The sequence below is a fragment of the Globicephala melas genome, chromosome 2, assembly GCF_963455315.2.
Source record: "Globicephala melas chromosome 2, mGloMel1.2, whole genome shotgun sequence".
Taxonomy (NCBI): Eukaryota; Metazoa; Chordata; class Mammalia; order Artiodactyla; family Delphinidae; genus Globicephala; species Globicephala melas.
This window is the reverse complement of record NC_083315.2, coordinates 4963833-4991795: the sequence shown is the minus strand read 5'-3', so window position 1 is coordinate 4991795 and position 27963 is coordinate 4963833. Positions and strand designations below refer to the sequence as shown.

Below are 27963 nucleotides of genomic sequence, written 5' to 3'. Positions count from 1 at the left end.
TAAATAAATAAAAATTTAAAAATGCAATTATTAAAAAAAAAAAACCACTAAGCAAAGTACCGTTTGTGGGTTTTTAAACAGTTTTCTTTCTGGGAGTTCCCTGGTGGTCTAGTGGGTCGGATTCGGCGCTTTCACTGCTGTGGCCCCGGCTTCAGTCCCTGGGGAGGGAACTGAGATGCTGCAAGCTGTGCAGCGTGGCCAAAATTTTTTTTAAAAATTGTTTTTTTCTGAAATTATTTTCAATTATTATATTATAAAATTTTCAAACCCTCAGGAAAGTTGAAAGAATTGGACAAGAGCATTTGAATAATGACCAGCTAGACTCTACAAGTAAGTTTTTACTATATTTGCCTTGTTGTGTATTAATCCATCAATCCATTTTTGTTGTTATAGTTATTGCAATTCAACATAAACGACAGGTGTCAGTACACCTCACCCCTAAATACTTCAGCATGTTTATCACTATTTTGTATTTTGCGGTAGAATTTACATACAATAAAACCCCAAGTGCATTCAATGAGTTTTGAGAAGTGCATATACCCCTGTAACCCAATCCCCTGTGAAGATACAGAATATTACCAACCCCACCAGATAATTCCCTCAAATTCTTTCCCAGTCCACCTCCAGCCAACCCCCTCCTCAAGGCAACCACTTTTGTGATTATTTTTTACCAAACATTAGTATTGCCTGTTCCAGAATCTATATAAACATATACATAAATCTATATAAATATAAATCTATATAAATCATATTAATGCAACATTGTAAATCAGCTATACTCCAATAAAAATGTTTTTAAAAATTTAATTAATTTTTTAAAAAAGAATCATATTGTATATACGCTTTTGTGTAAGGCTTCTTGCACTTGGCATAAATGTTTTTGCAATTCATGTATGTTGCCATGTGTGTCAGTAATTTATCCCTTTTTATTGCTAGAGTAGTGTTGCACTGTCTGAATGTACCAGAATTGATTTAGCCATCCCCCCTGCACTTTTTTTTTTTTTCAGTACGCGGGCCTCTCACTGTTGTGGCCTCTCCCGTTGCGGAGCACAGGCTCTGGACACGCAGGCTCAGAGGCCATGGCTCACGGGCCCAGCCGCTCCGCGGCATGTGGGATCTTCCTGGACCGGGGTACGAACCCGTGTCCCCTGCATCGGCAGGCGGACTCTCAACCACTGCGCCACCAGGGAAGCCCCCCCACCCTGCACTTTTAAAGAAATCACTATCAAAAATCAATGTTAAATACCTAATCACTCCTAATAACATCCCAGGAAAAACATCGGAATAATTATCCAAAATGTCATTTCTGCAGCCTATGTTGGGTCACTGACTAATGGGACATTTTAAGCCTTTATAGTTAGTGGCAGAATTATAAATTTACGCTCTTTGTCATTTCCCAGTTCATCTGCAGTAAAGATCCCCATAATAGCCAGTGTTAGTATAGAGCTGAGATGCTTAGAACAAAACAAAATGGAATTTTATTTCTATTATTCCATTTCCCATCATCCCTAAAAACAGAGTCAGTTCTAACCCTTGGTGACTCCAAAGTCAACCAGATGTGCTCACAATCATGGGCATGGCAATTTCCCCCTTCTTGTGTAAAAAGAGCAAGAGACATTAAGAAATGAAGGACACTTGGTATTCACCAGATGTGATAGTGAATTTCACCTGTCAAGTGAGCCAAGTCAATGCCCAGAGAGCTGGTAAAACTATTTTTGGGGGTGTCTGTGAGGATGTTTCAGGAAGGATTAGCATTTGGATCGGTAGATGGAGTCAAAAACCTCACCCTTTCCATTGCATAGCAAATATCCAACCAGACCAGCATTCACAAACCTCACCCCGGTAAAGCACTGTACGCTCTCCAGAGCATTTTCACACCTATTATGACATCTGATGCCCACAACAACCAGGGAGAGAGAAAATACAATTATTCCCATTTTACTTATTTACTTTTTAAAGTAGTAAGTAGTCTTATTTATTTATTTTTGGCTGCGTTGGGTTTTTGTTGCTGTGCGAGGGCTTTCTCTAGTTGTGGTGAGCGGGGGGGCTACTCTACATTGCGGTGCTCAGGCTTCTCGTCGCGGTGGCTTCTCTTGTTGCGGAGCACGGGCTCTAGGTGCACAGGCTTCAGTAGTTGTGGCTCGCGTGCTCTAGAGCACAGGCTCAGCAGTTGTGGCGCACGGGCTCAGTTGCTCCGCGGCATGTGGGATCTTCCCGGACCAGGGCTCGAACCCGTTTTCCCCTGCATTGGCAGGTGGATTCTTAGCCACTGTGTCACCAGGGAAGCCCCCATTCCCGTTTTAGAGATGAGAAAACTGGAGTTGAGAAAGTGTATGGGTTAGAACCAAGGCGCCCAGGTTGTTCGTGACTCCAGCTTATGTCTTTTGACATTCACTTCTTTGCAGTTTACACTAGAGTATCCTGGGTGGGTAATGCTGTCACTTGAGCTTCTTCCTTTGGGATGCTTTCCATAATGGCACCAAACAACATAGCAGTTCCCAAAATTATGCTGGTAGCACCCCACTGACAGCTTGTCCAGACATATCTCAAAGGCTGCAAAAAATTTTACATGTGAATATTCCAAACCCTCTATATAACTGAGACATTCAAGGCTCTTATTTTACATGGAGGGTTACACGATTCCCGATGGATGGGATCAAGGTTGTCAAGTGGTCCAGGCAATGTGTCCTAGGATTTAATGGAAAAGAAACCCCTGGTTTACTGATGATCTAACCCTTGCTGTGTCACACCTTCAGCAACTTCCTCTATGCAATCCAGTTCCAAAAGGAAATCTAGTCCCTTCCACCCCCCCCCCAGAAATGAATGGGGACTCTCTGTACTGCATTGATTTCCAGAGCCGGAAAGAGTTCACATTCTTTCAAAAGTGCTTAACTCTCAAGAAGTAGGTGGGAGTGAAGTGAGAGTGGCATGGACATATATACACTACCGAACGTAAAATACCTGGCTGGTGGGAAGCAGCCGCATAGCACAGGGAGATCGGCTCGGTGCTTTGCGATGACCTAGAGGGGTGGGATAGGGAGGGTGGGAGGGAGGCTCAAGAGGGAGGGGATATGGGGACATGTGTATGCATATGGCTGATTCATTTTGCTGTGCAACAGAAACTAACACAGTATTGTGAAGCAATTATACTCCAATAAAGATCTATTAAAAAAAAAAAAGTAGGTTGGTCCTGGGAGAATCTGGCTTAATACTTTTAGCCCTGATCTATAAAGACAGAATCTGAAGATGTCCAAAGTCATCTTTGCATCACAGTTGGTCTAATGAAGTACTTTTGAGAGAGATTTTTGTTCACACTGTAGAAATTCATTTTTCTTTGCCACCCTAGGTGCTGAGTGCTTCCTTGGTTTTTATCTTTGCTTTTTTGTTTTTGTTTTGTTTCTTTTCTTTCTGATTCATTTCAAGTCCCAGGTCAAAATTCTTCTTCAGTTCTGAGCGGGATGCTTCCTGGATTTCCATGAAATGTTAAGGACGGCTTAAGGCTTGCAGTGCACAAGACACCACAGGACACTCTGAATACTAACCACCTAAGTGTCCCAGCCTAGGGCTCACAGGTCTCTCTCCTGTTTATCAAACTCCGGAGACTCCCCAGTGAGTCTGGGGCAGTCAGGGTGCGGCAGAGGCTAAAGGCACTTTCCAAGTATTACTAAAGAGCTGCCTTGTTTCTGGCATCCATTCCCTAAGGTTCTAATGAGGGTCCTAGGAAAAGGGGTTTTAAAACCTAAGCACCTGGGCTTCCCTGGTGGCGCAGTGGTTGAGAGTCCGCCTGCCGATGCAGGGGATACGGGTTCGTGCCCCGGTCCGGGAAGATCCCACATGCCGTGGAGCAGCTGGGCCCGTGAGCCATTGCCGCTGGGCCTGCGCGTCCGGAGCCTGTGCTCCGCAACGGGAGAGGCCACAACAGTGAGAGGCCTGCATAGTGCAAAAAAAACCTAAGCACCTTCACGAATTCGAAGGACTTACTTTACCCTCCTGTGTTTTCTAACGTGGCCACATTTCTCTTCTGTCACCAAAATCACAACATACCTGGGCCAAGCAATACACCCATCGCCTCTCTTCTGTGGACGCTCCCTTTTCTGCCCTTCTTCTGTCCCTACCCCACATTATATAATTTATTGATGGACCAATTGTAACAATATCAAATATTTAGTGCCTTCTCGCTATGTGCTAAATATTTTACATATATTATCTCAGGCGATACAATAATCCTACAAAATAGGTTCCATTGATACTCACCTTCCAACTGAGGACAGCTCAGGCTTGTAAAAGGTAAGCCGGTCACATATCACACATGTATTCGCTCACCCATTCATTCATTCATTCATTCGTTCGTTCATATTTATTTAGCATGTAGGCAGGCATTGAGCACTGTGCCATCTACACACTGGTGAATAAAATAAGCGCTGCCTCTGCTTTGTGCTGTTTATGATCTTAACGAGAAAAATGTCCTCGTTTGAGCCACCCTATCTCACTACCCAAAAGATTTTTACAGAATCTACAAGTTCAAAATTGAAAGCACACTTACAAAACACAAGAGGGTGCAATGGACTCAAAGGGCCCTTTCTATCGTGTAGGTGTTGATGTCACGTCATGTACAAGACCCCAGCCCAGCCTCCGTACACAGTCATCACGCCCCAGCGACCGTACTGGACTCTGTGTGAGTCCGTGTGTTTGCACGTGGGCCTGTGTGTGCAGCTCTGTGGTGTAGGGGCCGGGGGAAGGGAGGAGAGGAAGAATAATTTGGTGGTGGAAGTTGAGAATAAGTCATCCCTGGACATAAGTCATTTAAGGAGTAAGATTCCCAGGTTTTAAATTGACTTGGTATAACTCAGCAGTGAACACTGGCTCACTAAAAAAGCCCACTGTGAACTGAACAATATAATAAAAGAATAGTGACCTGGGAGGAGAGGGGAGAGATGCCTTCTACTCTTTGATGCTCAAAGCCACACTCACTGTGCTTGGGTCTGGTGTAGAAACTCTGCTTCCAAAGGCACCTTGAGAAACCAGGGCCTGTCCGGAACTAATACTGTCCAGATGGGAGAAGAAGGGACTCAGTAGCTTTCTTCAAATACTGTACGGAGTTGGGAGGAATTAGATTCGTGTAACTTCGAGATACCGAACCAGGACCAAAGCATAGAACGATTCAGCCCGTAGTTACCCAACACCCACTGAGAAATGGCCATAGTTCAAGGTCATGAGCACTAAAACTTATAAATTCTTAAACGCAAATACGAGGAAAGCATGGATGGACCCTGCCCTCTGGGAGTTTACTTACGTCAGGAGAGACAGACACTAAATGTGACTGGTACTTCAATATAATTTCAACAGGATACAGATAGACATCAGAAGAGGCTGTGCTAAGCGCACAGAGGAAGGGCGCTTGAACCAGCCTGGGGGCAAGGGGAAGGTTCCAAGAAGGTGTTAGTACATGCCCAGCACATAGGGGTCACAGGATAAGTATGTGTTCAGTGAGTGACGAAACCCACGTTTGGGGCAAGTCACTGGACAGTAAGGGAAGGAGGCCAGAGGGAGGAAAGCCAACTGCTGTTAGAGTTCACCTAGTTAAAGACCGAGGGCTTCCCTGGTGGCGCAGTGGTTGAGAGTCCGCCTGCCGATGCAGGGGACACGGGTTCGTGCCCCGGTCCGGGAAGATCCCACATGCCACGGAGCGGCTGGGCCCGTGAGCCGTGGCCGCTGAGCCTGCGCGTCCGGAGCCTGTGCTCCGCAACGGGAGAGGCCACAGCAGTGAGAGGCCCGTGTACCGCAGAAAAAAAAAAAAGAAAGACTGAAAGGGCCCACAGAAAGCAAGTGATGTGAGGGTGCAAAGGGTGGGGTGGGGGAGATGTGAGACCTACTGAGATCTACTGAGTAGGTGAAAGAACAAAGCGAAGAGATTAAAGTAAGGCTGCCGGGAGACAGAACCATGACTCTGTCACACGATGCTCTTGTCGGTCTCCCCCTAACCCTCAACATTCCCCAGTGGAATTCACTCATTTCACAACTATTCATCGAGAGCATCCTGTGTTTCAGGCACCGTGCTAGACCCTGGGAACACCTCAAGGAATAAAAGAGACTCTGTCCCTGCTGTCATCTGGAACTTGGAGCAGCACAGAAGTAGAACCTGGAAGAAGCCTTCCGGGCAAAGCAATGAAGGTGATGAACAGTTGCTTACCTCTGTTCAAGAGGGGGGTCTTTTTTGTATTAAGTGTCACTGAATTGCAAGGAAAGTCTGTCCTCAGAAGGTTGTATAAGCAAAGGACAATGTAATGCCCCCTCTGGAGAGCAAGGAAAATATCGTATTCCTAAGCTTCTAAATTCCTGAAAAAGAATGGAAAGCTATTTAATCAATGCAGACAATATTTTTCAATTTTCAGTTCTCCTGTGACAGGTGACTGCAGAAGAGAGGGAGCCAGGTTAATGAGAAAGAGGAAACTAAAGCCAAGGGAAAAAGAGAAAGACATGGACAGAGCACGAGACCAAGAAGGAAAAGAAAAGAGACAGACACATACACATGAAATCCAGGGAAAGCAGAGGAGAGGAAGACAGAAAGTGAGAGACAGTCACGTGCCAACAACCAGAACATCAAGACCCGTAAGGATCCAGAGAGCAACGTGCTCACGTGATCACGCAGAAACCCGGGTTCACAGACAGCACATTCGGCAGAAGAGGGGTCAGAAGGAGCCACAAGATAGAGGCCCCGACAGGAACATAAAAAGCGAAACGTGAGTTTGTGGCTCAAGAATATTCCTGCGTAAATGATAGCAAACACGCGCATGGTGCCCACTGTGTCCCAGACATTCTTTTTTTTGGGGGGGGGGTTTCTATTGTTTTATTGATTTACAATGTTGTGTTAGTTTCAGGTGTACAGCAAAGTGAATCAGTTACACATATACCTGTGTCCCATCTTTTTTAGATCTCTTCCCATATAGGCCATTACAGACTATTGAGTAGAGTTCCCTGTGCTATACTGTAGGTCCTTGTTGCTTATCTATTTTATGTATAGTAGCGTGTATACGTCAATCCCAATCTCCCAATTTATCCCTTCCCCCATCCTCCCCTGGTAACCATAAAATTCTTTTCTACATCTGTGACTCTATTTCTGTCCCAGACATTCTTTGAAGCACTTTACATAGTAACTTATAAAATCCTCATCAAGGTGCCATGAGGTGAACACTATGATCATCACTACTTTTTATTCTTATTTTTCAGATGTGGAAACTGAGACACAGAGAGGCTAAGCTACTTGCCTGAGGTCACACAGCTGGTAACTGGTGACTGAGATTTGAACCTAAGTCTTAATGTCTGTGTGCCTTATTCTCTCGCTAAATGTCACCTTATTATACACAAATAAACCATAAAAGAGACACACAGAGGGAATAAAGCCACTGACACAGCCCACACAGCCACTGTCACAAGACATGTAGATAAATTCCATGACCTTCATGGGAATATACAACTCAAGATGTTTTGTAAACTGTGATTAAATATTTTTAAACCGTGCTGAATTTCCACAACTATGCAAAAAAGAATGAAACAGCATCCAATTCCCTTCCTCAGGGGCAAACCCAGCTGGATACATGTTAAAGCACTGAGGGTTGGGAACTGGGGTCCATGGAGTCAAGGCCAAGGTCAAAATTTCTGCCCAGGCAACAGACTGCTTAGGGCTGGGAACCAAAACAGAACTGCTAAGACAATGGCAGGGTCTGACACTAAAGAGGACAGATATGAACAGCCAATACCAAGAGGGTAGAGTCAGGAATCAAGTTTAGTGACATGGAACAGTGTTTAGGGTAAACTGAAGATTTCATTCATTCACAGGTATATTTATTTAGCAAATCAAGCTCTTAGTACTGTTCTCAGTACCAGGGATGTAACAGAAAAGAGTAAATGCCCACGAAGAGCTTGTAATCTAGTGGGACAGAGATGATAGCAAACAATGACAGCATCGTGACATTAGTCCTGTGACGAGGGCAGCAGAGGGTCAGGAGCTGGGATAGGCCAAGCCAGGCCTGCCGCGTACCACTGATGCCAGGCCTGCCACGTACCACTGATGCGTAAGAAAAGGAACCCGGAAGGGTGAGACTGTAGGCCAATGGAACCTCCATTTGTGACAACAGCGTGAACCTTTGAGACTGGCACGCTGTCAGTGTAAGGTAGGGAGCCCACAGTTTGTGGTGTGAGCTTACTCACCGCCCAAGGGTTGTATAAACTACAAGAACTTTAGGGGCTGCTCTGAGTGGGACAATCCGCTCACCTGAATCCCCTAACCTGGTGTTTACATTTTGCTGATTCAGTAATAAAGCAAAGTGAAAGCAAGTCTAACTGAGTCCAAGTCCACATTCAGGCAAAACCAAGATCTGGGCCGACCCTGCGGACGGGAGCCCAGGGGAAGGTGTTCCATTTGAACCTGGGGCGTCAGGACTCAGCGCCCCTAGAAGAAGCAGTTTAAGCTGAGAACCAAAAGGTGAATAAAGGGAGCCAGGTAAGGCAAGAGAAAGAGAGGGAGGAAGACACTGAGAAACAGAAAACAAGGAGTGTGCAAGCTGGGAGAAGAGAGAACGTGGGACGCGCAAAATGTTGAAAGGAACTCTGTCTGGCCTGGTGGGTGGTGTACTAGGCGGGCAACGCTGCAGAACTGCACCATGACAAGTCTTAGAAGCAAAACGGGGCGAACAACTCAGCTTCCTCCTGTGGGAAAGGACGAGTCAGGGAAGGTCAAGTTACGGCAGCGTTACAATGAGATTTTAGGGTGTGTGCCCTGGCTTCAGTGGGGAGGACAGATGGGGGGGTTTGAATAAGCCGGTACCATCAGTTGGGAGGATACAGCAGTGACCCAGGATCGGAGATGGTCTCCAAAGATGCCCGCTACCTCCTCCTTCTCTCCCCACGCACGCGAGGTGTTCCTCACGTCAAGTAAAATCTAAAGCTCCTTCCCTTGAATCTGGGCTGAACTTTGTGACCCGTTACCGAGACAACGCAGCACAGGTGGCATCCTGGGTCATAAAAGTCCTGGGGCTTCTGCTTGAGTCTCTTGGAACATTCACTCTCTGGACAGGGAATCCAGCCACCACGCTGTAAGACGCGTAAGTCACACGCAGAGGCTCCCTTGCAGGTGCTGTAGCTGGCCGCCCGACCTGAGCTCCTACAAAAGCCAATGTCAACTGCCGGCCGTGGGAGGGAGCCATCCTGGAGGTCCAGTCCAACCCCCCACTGGACTACAAACCATATGAAAGCCCCTGATGAAGAGTCCCCCGGTTCAGCCCAGTCAGCCAGTGGAACTGTGAGAGAATATGAAATCATTGCGTTTGTCATCAAGGTGTTTTTTTTTTTTTTTTTTTTTTGGACGTGCTGTGGGATCTTAGTTCCCTGACCAGGGATCGAACCCGTGCCCCCCTGCAGTGGAAGCGCAGAGTCTTACCCACTGGACTGCCAGGGAAGTCCCAAATCATCAGGTTTGGGGGCAGTTTATTAGGCAGCAACAGATAACCAGAACACCAGTTAATAACTAGGTAACAGTTAAGAGATAATTAGAGCAGCTCTATCAGTTAGGGCTCTCCAGAGAAACAGAACCAGGAGTCTATCAATACTGATGTCTGTCTGTCTACCTATCTAGATTTATTTTAGCAAATTGGCCCACACAGTCAGGGGAGTTGGCAGGTCTAAAATCTGCAGGGCAGGCGGGCAGGATGGCAACTCGGCAGGAGGTGATGCTGCAGTCTTGAAGCAGAATCTCTTCTTTTCTGGGAAACCGCACTTTTTGCCCTGAAGGACCTCAGCTGATTGGAGGAGGCCCACGCACATCGTCAAGGGTCATCGCCTTTACTTCAAGTCAACTGAGGGTAGATGTAAGCCACATGCTCACGGCAATGCCTAGACTCACATGTGATTACATAACTGGGCACTACAGCCTAGTCAAGGGGACACAGGAAATTAACCAGCCCGGTAATTCAGCCCCAAGTTTTGGTGGAGGAGAGAGAGGAGGAGACAGCTTCGCGACATGCTTAGGATGTGAAACCGTGGAAGTCTGGTGATGAACGGCAAATGGGCACTGAAGGGAAGATGTCAAGGGTGATGGGGGCCACTGGGAGGGGGCGATGCCTTCCCCGACACAGGGAGCAGCTTAAACAAAAGCAAGATGGGGGGATGGCCTTTGCATCATGCGGTATTGTAGTAACCTGTCGTTGTTTTCACTCATCCCAGGTCTCATAAGGAGAGAATGAGATCACATGGCAGGCAGCAGTGGAATGAGAAGTTAGATTGTGAAGAAGGAGGGTTGCGAAGCCTTTGAAAACAGAAGAGAGACTCAGTCGTCTGGCTGGTCCAGAGGCCGTTCTGAATGAGCACAAAGCTATGACCAAATGAACTTGCCCAAGTCTCTCCCAGGGCCCCATCGCGGGACTGGCTCCTGACTTTCAAACATTGTTCCATTAACGTCAACAGCCAATTACGTAAGTGTGGAAAACACAAGTTCTAAAAATACAGAATCAGCTGTTAAGGTGAATGTTAAGATTCTGGAATATATTTTACTTTGCAGACCAAAAAAGAAAAAACAAAAAAAACTCCAGGTCAGAGTCATTATTACTCAATGAGTGAAGAACACGCAAAGAAGTCTTTTGTTTCTACTTCTATTTAGTTAGATATTTGGGAGGGGAAATAAAAAGGAGTAAGAAACTTTTTTTTCCTTTTTGCAGACACCGTCTGGCAATGTATTTAAGATCCTGGAGTAACACTCTGAACCCTACGAAGACAGAGTTCTATCATTACAAGGCTGAATCGATCTCACGCGTAATTGCACCAGCGTGCTGGTCTGCGAAGCATTTCCTCAGGAAACTGTTGCCCGTATATTTTGTGTTGACACTACTTTGTTTTATAAAGGGTCCCATTATTTCATGACCTTTAAACTGACCAAGTCCTAATTGTGTGCTTCAGTGACAAGCGATGCGTGTGTCTGACAAAGGGCTCCTTCTGTGCTAGGGATGGGAGTCGCCGTCCTGCACACATGGAGGGACAGGTAGGAGGCCGGTTCTGACCATGATCATTTCTGAGCCTGACTCACATGGACAAATGGGCCACAAGCGCTCCCAGCAGCCACCACAGCGGCTCACCTCTCAGGCACTCTTCCAGGTCAGCCCCCACGGCTCACTGAGGAATTCACCATCTTCTGCTTTTTTGGCTACAGCCCCAAGCTCAGCTTCTGTGTCTGCCTGGCCTCCGGGACCTGGGCACTTATTTTCTTGCTTTTGGCCTCTGGTTTCCCTCCACATCCTGACTTTTCATCTCTGCCCTCAGGCTTTGCCCAATAGATAAGGCATCCTACCCTGAACTTGCCAGGGTAGGATTAGGGTTAGCGTTACGGTTAGGGTTTTGTCCCCATTGAGGGGCTAAGTCATCTGGGGAAAGAACGGGATGCAGAACTCTGTGCACTGCCTAGAATTAGGCTGGTTAATTTTCAGGCAACTCAAAGTCATTCCTTGTTGGACCTCTGAAGCGTGTTGCCAAACATGATTTGACCGGCTGTCCTGAAAGGGAGGGACAAGCCACAGACAGCTCCTATAAAGGTAAGTCCTTTTCTACTGCAGACGATGCACAGGAAGACTGCAACCTACTATTTTTAGTAAAATATTCATTGTAAGCTAGGAAAATGATATTAAACTGACAATAATAATAATAGTGATCAAGTATTGAGACTTTAACATATAACGGACTCTGTACTGAACATTCTATGTATTGAAAATTCATAAAAACTCATGAAAGAAGGTATTACTCATCTTTATCATACTGATAAAGAGACTGGCCGGGAGAAGTGACTTAACCTAATAAGAACGATAATGATGCTACAAATGACCGACTGCCCAGGTGCCTCTTGTCCAAGGTAAAATGGTCCCTAGTGGGAACTCAGCATTCACAGGGAGATCAACTATAACATAAAATCAATGACTATGGAAAACAAACAAAAGGTCAATCAAATAAGACACATGAAGCCAATGGGAAGCTCAGTCCCAGAAACCTGAGTATACTTTCCAACTCCTGGTTCCTATACTGAGCCCTGACTCATTTTAGAACCATCTAGAAAGATTCGTGGTTCTTCCTAATGAAAGTGTTTTCCCATCAATATTTTGCACTCTCTAGAATACGTGGATCACAGGTAACCAGGGCTGTAAATTAATCCCACACACAAAATTCCAATCCATACTTGTGATCAGTGTTCTGAAGGAGAATCTCTTCACAGGACAGCAGCAATGACTTCATCAGGGTGTTCAGGGAAGGCCTTCCTGAACAAGAGATGATGGATGTGGGATCTGAAAGGTTGGTGCACATGAACAGGGGCATGGGGGGCAGAAGGGACAGAGCTGTCAAGCCTCCGGGGCTGAAGTAAGTGTCAGACATTTGATGAGACAGAAGAGCAACGCAATGGAGCAAGAAGAGCCAGGCGGGGTGTGTGGTGCGAGGTGAGGCCGGAAAAGTAGGCAGTGGCCAGGAAATACAGGGCCTTAAGGGAGTTTAAGTCTCAGTTTTGAATGCATCCCCCCCCCCGGCCCCGCAAAACAACAACAACACTCAGCGGATTCCAAACAGGTTGGGGCAGGGGTAGGCTTGGTGGAAGTGAGTTGTGACCCCCCGTCATCACCCAATTTCCATTAAAAAAAAACCATCCAAAGAAGACGTGGTACATATATACAATGGAATACTACTCGGCCATAAAAAAGAACGAAATCATGCCATTTGCAGCCACGTGGATGGACCAAGAGACTATCATACTAAGTGAAGTAAGTCAGACAGAGAAAGACAAATACCATATGATATCACTCACATGTGGAATCTAATTTTTAAAAAATGATACAAATGAACTTATTTATAAAACAGACCCACAGATTTCAAAAACAAACATACGGTTACCAAAGGGGAAAGGTGGTGGGGAGGGATAAATTAGGAGCTTGGGACTAACATACACACACCACCATATATAAGATATATAACCAACAAGGACCTACTGTAGAGCACAGGGAACTCTACTCAATATTCTGTAATAACCTATGTGGGTAAAGAATCTGAAAAAGAATGAATATATGTATAACTGAATCATTTTGCTGTACATCCAGACCTAACACAACATTTTAAATCAACCACACTCCAATAAAACTTTGTGAAAAAGCCATCCAGCTATTGTATGGAGAACGGAGGAGAAGGGTACCAGCACGATGGACGATGACCCTTGTGAAGGTCACTGCAGTAATCCAAAGGAGAAATAGCGAAGAAGCAGAGTCCCCCCGACCATAGTCAGCCATGGAGTGTCTCCTATGCACCAGCAAAGATTCCCATATTCTAGAGAGACATTTCTAAAATACAAACAGGACTCGAGGATGGATTGATATGGGGATGAGGGGGAAGGAGCCAAAAGAACAAATGGAGCAACACAGAAACCCAGGGTGAGAATCTTTCAAGGAGCGAGGAATGGTTTCTCATTTCCAGATCCTGGTAAGAGGTGAGAGCTCAAACAAAACGGGAAGGGAAAATGCCTTTTGGATTTAGCATGTGGGGTCACTGCTGACATAGGTGAAATGTTGTCGTTAAGGATGTGGGTGGAAGACAGAGTGAGTACAGACAACTCTTTCCAGGGTTCGGTTATGCAGTGGAGAAGGGTCTTTGGGTAAGAAGTGAAATGAAAACTCAAATCAAGATGGCGGGTCAAAATACCGTGATTTTAGAATCAACTGGCTCACGATGAATATACGTTTCATACTAAAAACATAGATTGGTTTTGCTGTTGTTTTTTTTTTTCCTTTTTTTATTTCTTGGCTGCCTGCAGCATGTGGGATCTTAGTTCCCCGACCAGGGATCCAACCCACGCCCCCTGCACTGGAAGCATGGAGTCAACCACTGGACCGCCAGGGAAGTCCAAAAAGTAGACTGCTTTTAAAGAATACAGTGATCTAAGAATTCCAGTGCTTCGCAGGGATTCAAAAGGCACGAAAGCATTGTTTCAGCCCCAACAGATCAGAAGAATTAAGGGCTTCAAATAGACACTACCTCTTTTAGCAATATGCTTATACCTAAATTAAAACAGAACCACCCGTGAGATTGAACTAGCCTCCCAGACCACTGGGAGAAATTCCAGCAACCCAGCGTGGATCTGTTATTAGTTTGTGGGATTATCAGGTTGGCATCACACTGAAAGATAGGATGGGAGAATTGACAGTCATCCCTGATTCAGGTTAATTCATGGTACTAATCACACAGAGTGTTACTTTCCAATTCTTGGCTCTCTCACAAAAGTAGGACGGCAGAACGGCCTAGACATTTGGAATTAGAAAGTCAGACATTGGTGACTGTCCTTAACGAATCCAGTTAGATACAGAATGGGAGGCATGGCGTTCAAAAAATCCACCCATTCATCATTCACATCGTAACATGAATTAGTACGTCCCATGGCAGGGGTGGTCTGGCACAGAGAAAGTGGAGTTTTGAGGAAGGATGAGGGAGAAAACATTTGGGAACGTGGAAACCTGACATGCCTTTGTGTCTCCGGACCCTGAGGCATTGCATTGAGAAGCAAGAGAGAAATGAGGAAGGAACTGGGATAATTTACAGAAGATCAAAAAGGCGGGCTGGAAGGAAGCCCAGGCACCCAACCCAGAGCTGGGTGTTCAATACGTTTTGAAATATACAATAAATGGACAGTTTCACACACGTCACAATTTTAGCTTTACCTCAACCCACTCAAGGTTCTGCTTCATAACCCGGCAGCCATAGGAAGATCCAAGAGGGTGTGTGATTCCCTGTTCAATGTGGGATTCACACAAGTTTCAGGTTAAGAAAGAGAACAAATAAAGACCAAATTCCATTCGCATCTCAGATGACTGAGTTTTCCCCTTATATGTGTACACTGATATTTTGACGTTTATGAAAGATCAGCTCATCTATTTGAGTAGAATATAAGTAAACCAAGGTAACTAGAATATGAAAGACTATGACTGTCAAAGCAAAGGACAGGAACTCCACTGAAATGTTAACTCAGAAGTGAAGGAGATAATGTTGAAACACTGGAAAAAGACCTCTACGTACACAGGGACACTGCACCAGTGTTTAAACAACGTAATGTACCAATGAAGATACCCCAAGCAACGTAACAGGGAGCCGAGGGCTTGAAAGGCAGGGCGGTCTAGAAGAAGACTTCTCCGACCTAGGAGCATAAAGCAATATGGTTAATACCGAGTACAACTTGGGAGAGACGTTTTTGAAATAAAATTTAGAAGATCAGTGAATCCCATGTGGTTTGATACATTTTTATGGCGACGTTTATATTCTGTAGACTAAGACAGGAACTAGTCCCTAAATGTACAGAGACAGTTTCTATTATTAAATACAGCAGGTGCAATGACATGGTGTGGTTTTGTTGCTTTTCTATATGCACAGGCAGGCTGTATGGCATGACAAATAGAAAATGATATGACAGAATATTAACACTGAAAAATGGTCTCGAGGCAGAGGAAACGAGGGAAAGAAGCTTTTTCAATCTGACAGCTGACCCAAAACACCTATCACAAAGTGCAAACATCTTGTTAAATTTTTAAAAAAATATGTATTGCTTTGAGCTGTCATCAGAGTCACCCTGCATGAATCGTAAGCAGCAGACAATTTAAAGGGTACGAGGAGGTTCAGAAAAATGAACACGGTTTTGTATAATCAAAAGAAGCCCCTGATAGAGATGACTTTTGCTTTTCTCCAAGAAATCTATGCTACAAGACAAAATGTCTGGGACTTAATAATGTGTTGACTGAATGGAAAAAAAAAAAAAAAAAGGGAGTAAGCTCACCACATGCTATCCGAAATCAAACCATAGCTATTGCTTCTGGAGACATATTTTAGAAAATAGTTGAAAACTTTGTTGGTCAAACTAAGTTTGGTTGCTCAGTTTTACGATTTCTTGAAAAATATTGATTAAGTTATCCATCTATTTATTTGCAGAATTTATAGGCTTTCACATAGCTAAATCATCAAACATGTAAGTGTCACACAGTAAAAAAATTAACGTATGTGATATGTAGTCTGTAAGTTTCTTTTGTTTAACACTGTATTTTGTCCAAGGAGCTCAAATAAAAATGAAAGCAACACATCGGCTGTTATTTTAGAAATATCAAAGAATCTACTAAGACAGCAATGGAATCTTTTATATCCAACACAAAGAAAGACAAAGTTACTTTCAAGAAATTTTAATCGAACCAAACCTGAGGGGATAATTTGAGATTTATTAAAATTGCTACCATGTAATAGTTATCTGTAACAAAGTAATCAGGTACAAAATACCTGTTTCACAAGTAATTTGAAACGCATCTCATTTGCATAAGCCTTAAAATAAACATGTGCCTTTATACAATAGCACCATTTTCTGCCGCTATGTTTTCAGTAAATACCGATAATGTTCAGTCATTTTTGTATTCAAACTCACGTCCGTGAAACACAGGGATGTCTCAAGAAATCAAATGGTATTAGAGGTTCCAAAAGAAACCCCAAACAAAATAATTGTGCGACTATTTCTGGAAAAAAAAAAAGTGAAAGTAAAATAAAAATTAAGCTCTGTTGCTTGTATACCTGTTAGCTTTCTATAATCGATTACACAAATGAACACAGTTCTTTTAAGTTAGAAAACAATTCATGAAAGCTAATGCAGTAATAACCATGCAAGTTACCGAGGGAATCCAAGACTGATTATTGAAGCTCAAAGATCTTCTGCCGATGCAGGGGACACGGGTTCGTGCCCCGGTCCGGGAAGATCCCACATGCCGCGGAGCGGCTGGGCCCGTGAGCCATGGCCGCTGAGCCTGCGCGTCTGGAGCCTGTGCTCCGCAACGGGAGAGGCCACAGCAGTGAGAGGCCCGCGTACCGCAAAAAAAAAAAAGATCTTCTGCTGGGATAAAACCTGCTTATCAAAAGTTTCCAGAGCTTCACAAAAGAGTTTTCAAGGGTGAAGTAGAGGAAGACAAGGAAGAGGAGTCAGGAGCTTTTCATAACACGTTTAATTTAAATTTAAGTTATTTCGATTTTATTGTAATAGGGAAAAGCACATCTGATTCCATACTGGATCTGTTTCTTTTACTTCAACCTTTGTATTCCATTGCTCTATTGCTTTTGCTAGAGCATCACTAAAGGGATGTAAAAGTATGGCCCATCTCTAGGAACCCTGCCTCGCATGCCTGCGGCTTAAGCTAAAATACCTTTGTTTCACTCACAGGAAACATCCTGACCAGGCCCACCTGTGAGTGGCTGCAGGAAAAAATGAATTAACGCATCCCCTCCCGAGTCTGGCAGGAACCAGAAAATATTTGCAGCAATAACAGGAACTATCATCCAAACCCGGGCAAGATGGTTCTTTGGGACACCAGTCCAGCATCCTCTCAGCCTGCTGGCTTTCCAAATAAAGGCGATCGTCCTCGCTGCAACAACTCATCTCTCACTTTACTGGCCTGTTGCATGGCGAGAAGTACAAGCTTGGACTAGGTAACATTATTCTCAAACATCCAAGTGTCCTGCTCAAGCAAATGATTACCTATCCATCTCTAAACGTGACAGGGAGACAGTGTGGAAACCAATACAGACCTTCCTCCACTTACCATGAGATTACACCAGTAAACCCAACAGAAGTGTACAATACCCTAAGTCGAAAATGCACTTAATACACCTGAACTACCGAACATCCCAGCTTAGCCTCGCCTACCTCACATGTGCTCAGAACACTTATTAGATCAGCCTACAGCTGGGCAAAATCATCTACCACAAAGCCTCATTTATAATAAAGTGTTGAATATCTCCTGTAATGTATTGAATACTGTACTGAAGATGAAGAGCAGAATGGTTGTCAGCGCGTGGGTTATTCACACTCGTGACCACCAGGCTGCCTGGGAGCTGCCCAGCATCACGAAATAATATCAGGTATGTATTGCTATCCTGGTGCATGGCTGTTAGCATACTGATGCCATCCAGGCCTGTTCGGTTCCTCCTGTCCTTCCAATGACCTTACCTAGGACTGCACTGGGGGTAAATCTCTTCTTTGTTGTCAAGGGCTCTGTAGTTCATAGATGTTGTTTAATCATCATTAGGTCCAGGTGGTTTCTGTGCTGTGTTAGTCTCCAAACAGTGGTAAAGACCTTTGTCCGCGGACATATTCCTGGCACCCGTGAGACTAGCTCCCCATCATAAATCTTGACTTAGGAATGCACTTGCTGTCTGCAAACACATACCCCCATGCCCTAGGTTAACTATAAAATTGTCCCAACTGCCCCCCGGAGATGCAGAGTACAGCTGCATATGCTCTGGATCAACGTCTGCCTGATCCTACCCTGTATGTAAGTTACCATATAAGAAACGGATCCACCGATTATACGGCGCTGCCTGCCTCATTCTTCAATCTCAAGATACCTTCTCAGTTCGGTGGACACTTTCTGTTCCCTCTGTCCTCAGACACTACAGAAAAGATCAAAATTCAAAATGTGAAGTACAGTCTCGAATGAATGCATGTTGTTTCTTCACCATTATAAAATTAAAAAATTGTTAAGCCCAACGATCGTAAATGGGGGACCATCTATAAATTCTTAAACTGAAATGCAGGTTAGATTTTCCACAAATTAGTATACGTGTACCAACTCGTGCTTGGGGAAAATAATGGTAATAGGAAAATTAATTAATGATTTTGAAAGCAGAAGGCAGACAGCTTGACATTCTTAACTTTGTACAGTTATACGTAAATGAAATTATACGCCAAGGGAGAAAAAAAGGCGGTAGGACATTTTCAGCTCTTACTCAAATCCCTCTTGAGGATCTCACAGAAATAACAATTCATAACCGAAGTCTAGAATTAATTTAATTAATTAATTTAGAATTACAAGTACGGATAAATCTGAGCTATAGCCACACCTAAACTTAACGATAATCATGCTTAGCATGGAAGGTGAAACAAACAATCAAACCCCAAAGCAAACAGAGCCTCAGGTCTGGAAGAGTTCTTAAGAAATATTTTAGTCCACTCTGGGGCTCCCAGGCTCTTTGAGAGTCTGATGAAAGTTAGGGATCTTTTCCCCAGAAACATGTGCAAAGTGTCACATACAATTTCAAGGGCTTCATGGAACCACCAATATAGATCTCAGATGTTTCCAGGTAAAGGTTGAGGGAAGTTAGGGACTCAGACCCCAGGTACAAGTTCTCAGACTCACAATTAAATTACTGAATGACATTAAGAATCTATGAAAAGAGGACAAACATTGTTAAATGGAAAAAAAATTAAGACTGCTGAGAAGATAGGCTTCTCCAGGGCCATATTTCTTACGTAACGTAGCTTTCAAACTTTCTTTTCTGGGAGAGCCCGTTTTCTCTCAACACTTTCCGTGTTTATCCCAGACCAAGGAAACATCTTCTGCATCTGGTTGTCCCAAAGTCATCTCAAACACAGCCTGCCCCAAATAGGCTTATCTTCTCAAAAGCAATTGGCCCTTGAAATCTTTCTACTTGTCACTGGCACCACTATTACCACAATCGACCAGACCCACATTTTCTCATGGGTCTCTGACTCTATTTTTCTTTCTCCTTCAATTAGAAAACTAGGAATCAATAAGCCACCAAGTCCTGCCCCTTTTTCACTCATGTTTACTACAGCTGTTTATTGGGTACCATCTAAGTGATGGTCACAGGAGATACAAAGATTAAAAACAATAAAACATGTCCTCAAGGAGCTCACAGCCAAGTGTCCTTGCCTTGTTATTTCTATAGCTACCAGTGATGTTTTAGATCTTCGTCATATTGCAGAGTCATCTTTCTCCCACCAGCCCCTGACTGCTCTGGCTTCCTTCAGTCTACTCCCTCCCTCCTAAGGCTCTGCTGACTGAATGCATTCCCTAAAATAATAGATTCATCACGTAATTCCCTTGCTGGCAATATCCCTCCTGGGTTCCTGGTATCTACAGAAAGCCTGTGGAAGGATTTTACTCTGATAATCAGAGTCTTGTGCACCATCAGGCCGACCCCATCTACCTATGTCTCCCCTGCACCCCAAGCACCCTCTAGTACAAGTTCACTGCAACGGTGAAGCTGGTCTTGAAACTCACTCATGTTTATTCCTGGTCCCATCGCTCCTGGTCTCTCCCTCCCTTTCCGCTTGTCCTCAGAGCTACAGCTCAAGCCCTGCCTCTTTCCACAAAACGTTTCAAGAAATTACATCCCACAGCGACCGAGCATTGATATACTACGGTATTTGTATACATCACTCACTTTTACATTAAATCATAAATAGTCACACTTTTATTTCTTGTCTCTCCAAACTGTTTCAATTCCTTTGAAATCAGTAAGAAAACCCTCCATTCCCTTGTGGGTTTCCATGCATCCATTTATTTAATACATATTTACGGAGGTTCTGCTTTGTGCCTGAGGTTTGTGTTTGAGGTTCTACTTTAAGCCTGTGTAACAGGCTCAAGCCTACTGTGCTTTGATAGAGGAATCCCGAAACAAATATTTATTGATAAATAAAATGCGTGCCCTATGCTAGCAAGTAGCTTATTTATCTAAGGAAAGCTTTTAAAAGCTCTCTGATTTTGAGATCCTGTGACCACGAAGTCCCATAATCTTCAAATAGCCCCTAGGTGTCAACTTTTGGGACTTTCAACAATCAGGCTGCAGCTGCATTTAGAATATATTCACTTGCTCACATTTTTTCAGAATTTAATGTAACTTTTGTTATTCCTGCTAAAAGAATATTACCACCTTCCACTTTTCTTCAATTTGGTATAAATTGCTATAAATAAATCAAATAAAATAGAATACTATTTAGTTACTTGACATCTATAAGAATAGGGGACATTTCTATAATGCCAGCTTTATAAATAAGCCAGAAACTCCCCAGATTTGGCCAGCTATATCGGTAAAAACTGACGAAAGTGAATGGCTTACTGTGATTTAATTGGACAGAGTTCTGATGAGGGTTTATATAATTTAGTTCACAAATACGTCCATAAAAAGAATGTACCAATATAATACATATTCAAGTAAATAAATAAATGTCCCCATGACTGTTCTCTTGAAAGACAGCAAACAATAAGTGTTACGGTCCCAGATGTTTACTTAAATTGGCCCTGAAGGGATAGATGATTACCATGGGGTAATCATCACAGTTACAGATGCACTTTTTATACTGAGATGGTTCTAAGGGAAAAGTGGCCAATCTGCATACCAGCCATCTATACAGCATCTATCCATTATCACTTGCACCAGTGACTTTCATACGGCTTTGGATTCAAAGAGACTCCTGATTTTTAGTGCGTGCACGTGCACACACACACACACACACACACACGCAAGAGGGAAAGAAGGAAAAAAACCTTTAAAAAGAATTCTCTTTTTAACTGAGCTAGATGTTGTGCGTAAAAACTTGCAGAGATCATTCGAGGCTCAGAAGGAGGTTACCTTCTTCCAGAGAGGATTATTCCTTTTAATTTAGATATGTAGCAAGAACGTTGATTATGAGGGATTGGCTCACATGATTACGGAGGCTGACAAGTCCCACGATAGACAGTCTGCAAGCTGGAGGCTCAGGAAACCAGTGGCGTGGTTCTAGCCCAAATCCGAAGCCTGGGAACCAAGGAAGCCAATGGTGTAAGTCCCAGGAGGAGTCCAAAGGCTGATGGCCAAGGAGAAGATGAATGTCCCAGCTCAAGAAGAGGAAGCACGTTTGCCCTTCGTCTACCTTTTTGTTCTATTCGGGACCCTCAATGGATTCAATGATGCCCCAGGATTATTTTGTTTTTATCAGGCATCTAGGCTGAGGGCAGACCTAAATCCAAGGGAGGACGGAAATGACTTCGATTGGGCTTCAGTCTTTTAGAGAACGGGTCTCTTCTAGGGTATGCTGGAAGCCCTGCTCTATGTCTCTACCTGTCCTCCATGCTTCTGCTTTTGCATCCAGCAAGTTCCTTGTGAGGGAACGCAGCTCCAAAGGCGTCTCTTCTTCACATTCTCTCTTCTTCTGGACCTTAGTCCTGGAAATTCCCCCTGCCTTGGTAGCTCTCCACTGCCCTCCAAAGAAGTGTTTCATATACTTCGTTTTGTTTGTATTATTCTCAGGAGGTTTGCCCTGAATCAGCTTTACCGCCAGAAGTGGAAGCTCCTTTATCCCGACTTTAATTGTTGGTGTCACTACTCATCTAGTCCTTCCAGCTAATTATCTGGGATTAATCCTCAATAGTTCAATACCTCCATAGGTCTCTCTTTTTTTTGCCTACTCTGCACTTGTAGAAAGGTCTCTCAAAACCAGACTCTTCTGCTACTCATTGACCCTGTGATCGCTTAGGTTACAATTGCCCTTGCAACTTTCTATCAGGTCTTCCTGTCACGAGAATCTCTCAAAACTAGTCTTCGGTAGGATTGTGTCTAAGTCCATCTGAGCTGCTATCACAGAATGCTATAAACCAGGTGGCTTATAGACAACAATTTATTTTCACAGTTCTGAAGGCTGGGAGTCTAAGACCAAGGTGCTGGCAGATTCGGTGTCTGGTGAGAATCCACCTCTGGGTTCTTAGACAGCTGTCTCCTTGCTGTGTCCTCACTTGATGGAAGAGGCGAGACAGCAGTACGTGGTCTCTTTTATAAGGTCGTGAATCCCATTCATGAGGGCTCCACCCTCATAACCCAATCACCTCCTACGTCCCAAAGGCCCCACCTTCGAATACCATCCTGTTGGCGATTAGATTTTTAACTTATGACTTTGGAGGGGACAAGTTCAGTCTATAGTGGACAATCTAGCATAAAATGTCCTGGAGATGAAATAGTTACACAGGAATCCCACACTCTTAACTGCCAGTTAGGAAAGACAGTGGAATCCTACAGGAGGTCATGACAACCATATGTCTACCCAGTGGAGGAAAGATGTTCATTTTCACCTTTAACCCAATCAGGAAGTTTCTCTCTCAATGGGAGCTGCCCACAACCCATCTCCAGTGGCACCAGGATCAAAGACAGCTGGTCCAATGACTCCAGCATGTACTGACCGAAGGACCCTGCATGCAGAAGAACTGGCTTCCTACAGCGAACAGAACCGAGCAGCGTTAAGAGAATCTCAGGTGAAGGCCAAGCCTCTTTAATAAGGTTTTTAGAAGAGTCGATGCTTTACGTAAATTTTGAAAACAGGAACCAGTAAAGATAAAAACATATTACCGAATTGTAATAACCTGGCACAAGACAAAACCTGTGTTGATGCAAAGCAAAGGATCAGAATGTGGCAAAGAAAAGCAGAGCAAGGTAGCCCAGGCAGGCACAGAGACACCTGGCCTGGCTGCACCCTATGCGCAGATAATAGGAGGAAGCAGTACCAGAGAACGACCCATGCATCCCCCGCAGGCCACTGTTTTGACACAATTTATTCCCGTCTGGGTGGGCTCCCAGGTATTCAAGCACAAGACCGCTCTGTAACCATCCACTGATAACCTGGTCTTGTCAGGTTGACGGCACCCCCCCTGGGTTATGACCTGCAGCATCTCATGCTCCTGAATGGTGCTGAGATTAAAAAGCTAATGAGAAAAACGGGAAGGGAATATGCAGAAAGGAACATAGTTTTTGTTCTAGAGCGTTGGGACCACAGGTGATTTCTTTTTCTTTCTATGTTTTCCAAAATTCCTTTACACTGCTACATGTTAGTTACAAATACACGTCAAATACAAATGGTACGAAGAAGCAGCAGCATCCTCTAAAATATGATAAAAAGTACAACAAAAACCTTCCTTTTGAAGTTGGGATTTCTGTAATTAATTTCAGCAACATAATCGCAAATTTCTAGCTAAGAGCTGGGGATACAGGGCCGTGTGTCTCGTGAGAGGATCTCAGAACGAAAAGTCCCTCATGGTCGCCTGGCCCCTTCTACGCTTCTTTTTAACAGCGCATTGCTTACTTTAGCGACAAAGTGAATGTACAAAACATTTTCGAATCTCATATTATTTATGAAGAAACTTTTTACCTAAACTTCTCATGCTCTTCTGCTTGTCGCTTCCATGGACAGCTCTGGATACTAGTGACGACCTGAAGATAGTCATCCTCTGAATACCTACAAGCCAAATGTCAAGGAAATTAGAAAAGAAAGATCTCACTTATTGCTAAATGAATATGTAAGTCTTCTGAAGGACACTTATGATCTACTCATGTTAGCCTCTAAATCTTTTCTGAAATAAGGGTGATGTAGAAGGAAGTAAACATCACAGCCATTTCCAAACTTCTAGGAGCATGTGATTCACAAAGAATCATGTTGATTTAGGAACACGTAATTTTCACATTCGTAAGTCCAGTGGAGCATTACGAACCAACCACGACAGCACACTAATTCACATGCGTATCTTACGGCTAGTTAACAAATAAATTTATTTTTATAGACACTTACCATAAATATATAGTTTACCATCTTTTTCAGACTCTAAGTTGATAGATTTACCTTGGGATATATGGATAACATTTCCACAAAATAATCATCTTAAATTTTAATTCTGAACAGTACATTAAAAAAGCAGATTGGACCAGGTTAAAAGAGATGTATACTGGCATAAAAATCTACAGGCATAGTGGTACAGTTTGGCCAGATCCCAGTCCCTGGTAGATCTCCCTCTACCTGAAATTTCATCATTAAGTAACAACTCCCTTAAATCACAAAACAGCCTCTAGTCTTTAACGGTTATCAATTAAAATGCATATATCCTTTTGAGTGAAAAAACCCTTAAATTTCCTTTCAGTTAATAGCATAGTCATTAGTTGCCAGCTACTTGAGATCAAGGCTTTGCAATAAAAAGATAGAGTATATGTTGATGAGTGTCTGGGGAAGGGAGTAAAGAATCTTGTCAGAAAAGGACCTTCTCCACCCCCATGCAGTATAATGCAGATGCTCCAAAGTCTGTCTCTAAAAGGAGGTATTCCTTATAGGTGGGGAAGGTGGTCAACCAATCAACTCCTTTGCCCTTGAAATTTACCTACCTTTTGGGTATCTCGCCTGTCAATGTTGCCACCAAGATTAATCGAAAATATTTTCTCTTGGTTCCCGTTGGACCAGCTAAGAAAAGCTGAAAATCTTGAAAGACTTTGCAAAATACTAAAGGAGAACAAAGCAAAGAGCTACCACAGGAGAGATTAAAAATAGTTTGACTTGCACACAGGTTTCCAACCTCAACCATTTAACCTCACTCTCATGGGCCCCAAGTCTTGTCACCAAGGGACTCGAGAGATCTATACTCTAGCCCCAAAGCTTTGACTAGACGTGGCACTTCCCAGCTGGAGTGAGGATCACCTGCCTCCACATGCTGAGAGTTAATCTAAAGACCTTCTGCAAAACAGCATTAAGCTAAAAAAAAGAAAACAAAAGAAGACATGCACATTCAGCAGCCTACTCAAGGCTCTCTCAATTTCTGGCTCTTCAAGAGAGAGATGTGACATTGTGACTATCCTCTCCTGTCTGGAGAAGTCTTATCTACCACCAAGGTGTGGTTTTTAGTCATTTGATCACCCTGGAAACAGGACAACCATCAGAGCAATGTGTGTACCAGGGTCCATCATGCAAAGTAACAAAAGAATTGTCATCTCACATTTTTCACAGAACTAGAACCAATAATCCTAAAATTTATATGGAATCATAAAAGATCCAGAATTACCAAAGCAACCCTGAGGAAAAAGAACAAAGCAAGAGGCATAACCCTCCCAGACTTCAGACAATACTACAAAGCTACAGTAATCAAAACAGCATGGTATTGGCACAAAAACAGACATATGGCTCAATGGAACAGAATAGAGAGCCGAGAAATAAACCCACACACCTACAGTCAATTAATCTTCAACAAAGGAGGCAAGAATATACAATGGGAAAAAGAGAGTCTCTTCAGCAAGGGGTGTTGGGAAAGTTGGACAGCCTCATGTAAATCAATGAAGTTAGAACACACCCATTCGCCATACACAAAAGTAAACTTAAAATGGCTTAAAGACTTAAACATAGTACGTGACACTGTAAAACCCCTAGAAGAGAACATAGGGAAAACATTTTCTGACATAAATCATACCAAGGTTTTCTTAGGTCTGTCTCCCAAGGCAAGAGAAATAAAAGCAAAAATAAACAAACGGGACCTAATCAAACTTACAAGCTTTTGCACAGCAAAGGAAACCATAAACAAAATGAACCTAAGACAACCTATGGAATGGTAAAAAATATTTGCAAATGATGCAACTGACAAGGGCTTAATTTCCAAAATATACAAACAGCTCATACAACTCAACAACAAAAACCCAAATAACCCAATCGAAAAAATGGGCAGAACTAAATAGACATTTCTCCCAAGAAGACATAGAGATGGCCAATAGGCGCATGAAAAGATACTCAACATCACTAATTATTAGAGAAATGCAAATCAAGACTACAATGAGGTATCCCCTCACACCAGTCAGAATGGCCATGATTAAAAAGTCTACAAATAACAAATGCTGGACAGGGTGTGGAGAAAAAGGAACCCTCCTACACTGTTAGTGGGGATGTAAGTTGGTGCAGCCACTATGGAAAACAGTATGGAGGTTCCTCAAAAAACTAAAAATAGAGTTACCATATGATCCAGCAATCCCACTCCTGGGCATATATCCAGAAAAGACAAAAATGCTAATCTGAAAACATACATGCACCCCAATGTTCATTGCAGCACTATTCACAATAGCCAAGACATGGAAGCAACCTAAGTGTCCATCAACAGATGAATGGATAAGAAAGATGTGATTGATATATATGTATACACACACACACACACACACACACACACAGACACACTGGAATATTACTCAGCCACAAAAGAGAATGCGATAATGCCATTTGCAGCAACATGGATGGACCTAGAGATTATCAGACTAAGTGAAGTAAGTCAGATAAAGACGAACATCATATGATATCACTTATATGTGAAATCTAAAAGAATGATACAAATCAACTTACAAGACAGAAACAGACTCACAGACATAGAAAACAAATTTATGGTTACCAAAGGGTGGGGGGGAGAGATAAATTAGGAGTTTGTGATTAACAGATACGCACTACTTTATATAAAATAGATAAAACACAGGGAACTATATTCAACATCTTGTAATATCTATAATGTAAAAGAATCTGAAAAAGTATATGTATGTTGTATATGTATATATGTATATACCTGAATCACTTTGCTGTAAACCTGAAACTAACACAACATTGTAAATCAACTACATTTCAATTAAAAAATTTTAAAAGTTATAAAAGAGTTATTGTCTCACAAAGCTCAACTAAAGAGAAATGGAAAGGGAAGGGCCAAATACAAATATCTAATTAAACCAATGAGAACTGCAACTGTATCTTAAGTCATCAAAATAAAACATATCATGAAAAGTACAGTAAATGAGAAATTATTATCCTATCATAAAAACCAAATGTGTCAGAGTCTAAAGTTTTGTTTAAATTTCATTTATTAAATTAAAAAGAAATTAAATTTCTCATGATGTATAATAAAATAAGATTAGTGAATTTGAAGACACAGCAATAGAAACTTAAAAATGAAACATAAAGGGGAAAAAAGGTTGAATGAAAAAGCTGTAGAGAATCATTCAGCTGTGAGCCAACCTCAAGGGGCCTAAATGAGAAATTATGGTCCTAGAAAGAGAGAAGAAACCAAAAAAAATTTGAAAAAATTATGGTGGCAAATTTTCCAAATTCAAGGAAAACTGTAAACCGACAGATCCAAGAGGCTCAACAAACCCAAAGCACAGGAAACATGAAGAAAACTACACCAAGGCACATAATAAAAAAAATTCTTTAAACCAGTGATAAAGAGAAAATCTTAAAAGAGGAAAAAGACACATTATGTACACAGAGATAAAGATAAGAATTACAGCACACTTGCCAGAAACAATGCAAGTCAGAGGCAGTGGAACAAT

At 43.0% G+C, this 27963-nt stretch overlaps 1 protein-coding gene across 1 annotated transcript in view; it reads right to left on the bottom strand.

The window, feature by feature from the left end:
* ST8SIA6 (ST8 alpha-N-acetyl-neuraminide alpha-2,8-sialyltransferase 6) overlaps positions 1 to 27963 on the bottom strand; it is a 135793-nt gene that overhangs the window by 10698 nt on the left and 97132 nt on the right. Inside the window, exon 4 of the mRNA XM_030832384.2 lies at positions 24005 to 24091. Within this exon, the coding sequence (XP_030688244.2) occupies positions 24005 to 24091 (87 nt within the window). The remainder of the gene's footprint in view (positions 1 to 24004; positions 24092 to 27963) is intronic.